General features: G+C 43.5%; 1 protein-coding gene across 1 annotated transcript; it reads right to left on the reverse strand.

Moving 5' to 3' along the window:
- Positions 1-247: 247 nt before the first annotated feature.
- On the reverse strand, positions 248-1,192 carry LOC116554527 (olfactory receptor 4D11-like). Its single transcript, XM_032282457.1, has one exon. It carries the CDS (start codon positions 1,190-1,192, stop codon positions 248-250), a length of 945 nt encoding a protein of 314 aa, XP_032138348.1.
- Positions 1,193-6,030: the final 4,838 nt, after the last annotated feature.

Genomic DNA, 6,030 nt, shown 5'->3' on the forward strand with positions numbered 1-6,030 from the left:
TAAAATGAGGTGTTTGGGTGATAGAAGCTTTAGAGTTTCTTTAGGAGCTGACAATGTAGAGATCTGAAACTCTAAGTGGCCAACAACCTCACTGTGAGAAAACCCTAAAGTGACCATGGAAAGCTTTATCAGAGGACTCCACTGTAGGACAAAGACGAAACTTTGGCCTCCAGATGGTCTATCGATTGGAGCCTTCTATTGTGTTAGGAGAAAAATGTTTTTCAGTTCTCATTTTCCATTCTGGACTTCATAGTATCTCTCCCTTTCCAGAAGGTCCAAGCCTTTTCTTCAGTCTTCTCATGGCTGACGTCATCTCCTGGTTCCTCAGGGTGTAGATCATGGGGTTCAGGACAGGGATAATGACGGTGAAGGTGATGGAGACTGCCCTGTCCATGGGGAGGGCAGTGAAGGGCCGGGCGTAGACGTAGATGCAGGGCACGAAATGCAGGGTCACCACAGTGATGTGGGAGGTGCAGGTGGAGATGGCTTTCCTCCTGCCCTCCCCACTGTGGGACCTAAGCATCATCAAGATGACCGTGTAAGACATGAGGAGAAAGATGAACCACAGAGTAGAGATCAAGCCATTATTGGAAATCATTAAGACCTCAAGAGCAAAGGTGTTGGTGCAGGCAAGTTTGAGGACCTGGGGGACATCACAGTAGAAGCCATCAACCATATTAGGTCCACAGAAGGGGAGTGGGAGCAACAGAGAGACCTGCACAATGGAGTGGACAAAGCCCCCCACCCAGGAAGCCATGATGAGGCCTGTGCATCGCCCCTTACTCATGATGGTCACATAGTGCAAGGGCTTGGAGATGGCCATGTATCTATCAAATGCCATCACAGAGAGAGAAAAAATGTCAGTCCCACCGAGGAGGTGAAAGAAGAACATCTGTGTCATGCAACCATTGAAGGAGATGGTCTTTCTCCTTGAAAGAAGGTCTGCTAGCACCTTGGGAGCAGTGACGGAGGAGAAGCAGATGTCCAACACGGAGAGATTGCGGAGCAGGAAGTACATGGGGGTGTGAAGGCGAGACTCACAGGTCACCATGACCATGATGAGGAGGTTTCCCAGCACAGTTGCTGAGTACACCAAAAATAAGAAAAGAAATAAGACCAAGCTCAGCTCTTGGGACTGGGTCAGTCCTTGAAAAAGAAATTCCTTCACCCTGGTGTAATTTCCCTGCTCCATGTCTTCATGTTTCTTCTTGTTCTTCAACCACCTGGGGAGAGATACTTTTGTTATGGAAGGCACATCATTCAAAACAAAAGGACTGTGAGTTGTATGCTTTGGGGTTATTTTTAAGGGTGATTTCCCTTTTGGGCATAGATGCCTACACTTCAGGGCACTCTCTCCAGTGGATGGTGTTTCTTGAGTTTTCTCAGAGCACACTGAAGAGTGAGCTTCCCACAGTATAATTAGTTAAAGTGTATATATGTCAGTGTATTCAGATAATTCTTATTAAAACTTTCACTTTGCAAAATGTTATATATTATATGTTCCTCTTGAAAATTTACTAAATTCTGGTTGGGTGCAGTGGCTCACACCTATAAACCCAGCACTTTGGGAGGTCGAGGCAAGAGGATTGCTTGAGTCTAGGAATTCGATACCAGCCTGACCAACATGGTGAAACTCTGTCTCTACTAAAAATACAAAAATTAGTGGGATGTAGTGGCATGCAGTCTGTCATCCCAGCTATTTGGGAAGGACCATGTGAGCCCCTGGAAGTTGAGGTTGCAGTTAGTTGAGATTGCACCACTGCACTCCAGTCTGGGTGACAGAGTGAGATCCCATCTCAAAAAAAAAAAAAAAAGTCTCAATATTGATTCAATTGTTGACTAATGAGGGATGTTAATAATAGGGGAAACTGTGGTGTTGGAGGGGAGAACAGGTATATGAGAACCCTGTACTTTCAGTTTAATTTTTCTGTGAATCTAAAACTGCTTTAAGAAATAAAGCCTGGCATGGTGGCTCATGCCTGTAATCCCAGAACTTTGGGAGGCTGGGGCAGTCAGATTGTCTGAGTTCTGGAGTTTGAGACCAGCTTGGGCAACATGGTGAAACCCCGTCTCTACTAAAATACAAAAAATTAGCTGAGTGTGGTGGCACGTACCTGTGGTTCCAGTTACTCGGGAGGCTGAGGCACAAGAATTTCTTGAACCCTGAAGGCGGAGGTTGCACTGAGCTGAGATTGTGCCACTGCACTCAAACCTGGGTGATAGAGTGAGATCTTTATCTCAAAAAAAAATTAATTTTTAAAGAGTAGAGAAGTCAAAGGATAAAACAATTAGAGTGCAATGTAAAGAAACATTCTTTTTAACTTTTATTGCCAAACATCACTTCTGGTAAATCCTAATTCAACTCCTTCCACTTTCCACTCTGTTCTTGAAAAGAACATTTAAAATAAGTACCACTTTGGGTGCTGACAGGCTTCTGGATGTCTTTTGTGTTTTGCAAACTGCTTAAAATGAAATTGCCTATGGTACCTTTTTTATTTTTAAAATCAGCTTTGTTGAGGTACAACTTACATACTGTAAGCTGCACATATTAATAAGGTACAACTTGATGAGTTTTGACACACACACACACACACACACACACACACACCTGTGAAACTGACACTACAATTAGGATATGAGTATCTCCATTATCCCCCAAACCTCATGCTCCTGAGAACTGCATAACTCTCAGCACATAACAACTCTGTCCAAACCCCTGAACTAGACCAAACTCTCACATGGCTTTAGCAGCATAAGGCTGTTTCCTTAGAATGACCCCAGCCGTGCATTAAATGCCTGTCTGAGTAAGTTCAACACTGCCAGGAGAATTTATGGTTTGTTTTACCCAAACTCTGATGATAGGCCCCTGACCTCCTTTTCTTAGAGCATTTGCAAAAAAGTGCTTATGATTGTGAGCATGTATCTCTTAGAACTCAGAAATGTCTTTCTTAAGGACCTGGGTGCCGTTCCTTTGAAATGGAATCATCAAAAAAGATGGAGACTCTGTCTTCCAGTCTCTGTGGGAGGGTGGAATCCTATCTTTGATAATTGCCAGCTGGCAGACACAGCTGGCCTTAACTCGTTGACACTGATGAATCGTTTGCAATTTCTCACTTCTATGACCCTACTGAGACCCCACTGTCGCCCATTCTTCATTCATTCTCCTTCTAAAATGCTTGAATCACCTCTGCGCAAATCACAATGGCACCTAGCTTATTCCTCTACTGTTAGTCGTTACTGAATAAAATCTGTTTTTGCTGCTTTAACTAATGTCCTGTTGTGTGTATCTCTGATGTGTCTTTGTACACCTTCCCTCCATGTTCTGCCCATACTGAGGCCAATGTCTGGTCCTGCTGTTAACCACTGAGCTCTCTGAATTTCACTGTACTTTACTGTTGGGGTCACCACCTGTGGGGGCCTGTCCTGCAGACCCTGACTCAGAGACAGATGAATAAAGTACACTGACACACAGATATTATGCTTTGCCAGTTCAACTGAGAGCCCGCTACCGCTTACAGACTCCCTGGAGAGTACTGTAAAGCGACAACAGCTGCCGGCCCTCCCCAGCCAGTGAGCTCACATTTTTTAGAAAAGTTTAATTGACAAAGGCTTGAGTCAATACCACTAGAGGTTGAAGATTAAAGACCAGGTACTGATGCCCAAAGCAAACACCATTAGTGGGTAATACCCCTGGTTGACCTCCCCCTGCCAGCACCCCGAGAGGGCCATCGGGCTTACAGTTTAGTTTTAAGACCGCATGAGTAAACAAGTTAGTTAGGGAAACTACCTACTTTCCTTTGTATTTCTGCCCTAATCTCTCTGGCTCCAGCAAAGAGACTCCGGCTGCCTTCAGCCAAGAACTATAGAAAAAACCCTTAGGCCTTCCAAAAGGATTTGAGACTATATTCTGTAACTTTCTCTAATATTTTTCCCTTAGTATTTTTGCCACCATCCTGAGTGAATTCCCTTACTTTACCTCTCATTTTTTCATCAGAGCACAACTTCTACTCAGCTAACTTACCTCCTATGATCTTTCCTTTGAAGTTCAAGCAACACAAAGTGACTTTTCTAGTCTGACTCCCAATTAACTATTAATCTATCAATAACTCAGAGAATGTCATCATTTTTGAATATTTTTAGTTTTTAAAAAGGCCAGGCATTTTTTTCCGAGTAAATATTTAAAAGTATTTAAAAAAATCAGAACACAAGATAATGCATACAAGTTTTTTTTTTCTTTTGTTTTGAACTATAATCAGAAGTAATAGGGTATACAGAAAAGACACCATCTTGGAGGTCATGAGCTTTGAATGCCAACCTTGCTAATTTCATAGAGCAATGATAGAATCTTTATTTCTTTTTTCTTTTTTTTTTTGAGACAGAGTTTTACTTTGTCTCCCAGGCTGGAGCGCAGTGGCTGTGATCTCAGCTCACTGCAACCTCCGCCTCCTGGGTTCAAGCAGTTCTCCTGCTTCAGCTTCCTGAGTAGCTGGGATTATAGGCTCATGCCACCACACCTGGCTAGTTTTTCTATTTTTAGCAGAGATGAGGTTTCACCATGTTGGTCAGGCTGGTCTTGAACTCCTGACCTCGAGATCTGCCCTCCTTGGCCTCCTAAAGTGCTGAGATTACAGGGGTAAGCTAGCGTGCCCAGCCTTCTTTCGTTTTCCTTTTTCTTGCTAGTAAAAGCAAGTGGTGTAATCATTAAAGGCATCTAAACTTTACAGCTTTTCATCAGTGAAATGGGAGCATTTGCTACTTCAAGTCCTTTTGAAAGTAGGTAAGGTGGCCGGGCGCAGTGGCTCATGTCCGTAAGCCCAGCTACTCAGGAGGCTGAGGCAGAAAAATCGCCCGAGCCTGGGAGGTGGAGGTTGCAGTGATCCGAGATCACGCCATTGCACCACTCCAGCCTGGGTGACAGAGCAAGACTCTGTCTCAAAAAAAAAAAAAGAAAGAAAGAAAGAAAGTAGGTAAAGTCTGCACAGCACATAAACAACACTAAATGGACTCGTTTATCTAAGTGACTTGTAGGCCTTTGAAGCCTTACTACTTGTTTTCAATAATACTACCTTCAGTTACCTTCTGACTATGATAAGGCTGTGTTCTGCCAATTGCCTACCAACACTTAACCTTAATCAGGCTTTGTTTCCTGACATTTAATTTTAAGCTGTTTGTTGGTGGCAAGAAAAACTGCTGAGATCAAAAATTTCCATGAGCCATCTTGGGCAGTAGTTAAGGGGATGGGCTTTGCAACCCAAACTGGGCACTTTTATATCTTGGTTTTGCTGCTTTCTAACTGTTTTATCTTTGGTCAGTTATTCAATGTTTGTATGCTTACTTGTGTGAAAACGAAGCTAATAATGTGAGGATTAAACGAGATAAGCTATGTAGCGAGCCTAGAAGTGTACTGAATCGTCTTCAGTAAATATTATCTATTTTTACTGTTTTAGGCTGAATTTTGACATTGTCTGTACTCATGCTCTTCCCTCGGCCCCAGATGGCCTCATCCAATTATATTTATGCCTTTCCTTATTCAATTTTTATTACTTTGAATTGAAATACTGGCAACAGGCCAGGCGCAGTGGCTCACGCCTGTAACCCCAGAGCTTTGGGAGGCCGAGGTGGGCAGATCACTTGAGTGAGGAGTTCGAGACCAGCTGGCCAACATGGTGAAACCCTATCTCTACTAAAAATTAGCCAGGTGCGGTGGTAGGTGCCTATAATCCCACCTTCTTGGGAGCCTGAGGCAGGAGAATCGCTTGAACCCAGGAGGCAGAGGTTGCAGGGAGCTGAGATCGTGCCACTGCACTGAAACCTGGGCGACAGAGTGAAATTCCATTTACAACAACAGAAAAATAAAACAGCAGCATCAATGAAGGTAAAATAAAACTCAAGAAAGATATTGATGACTAAGAGGTTGAGGAGTATCATCAATTCATGGAGTATTTAAGATTATTCAGTTGTCTGGCTGGGCTGGGTGGCTCACCTGTAATCCCAGCACTTTGGGAGGCCAAGGTAGGCAGATCGCTGTGG

The sequence above is a fragment of the Sapajus apella genome, unplaced genomic scaffold (genome assembly GCF_009761245.1).
Source record: "Sapajus apella isolate SASKATOON/1434 unplaced genomic scaffold, GSC_monkey_1.0 scaffold14, whole genome shotgun sequence".
Taxonomy (NCBI): Eukaryota; Metazoa; Chordata; class Mammalia; order Primates; family Cebidae; genus Sapajus; species Sapajus apella.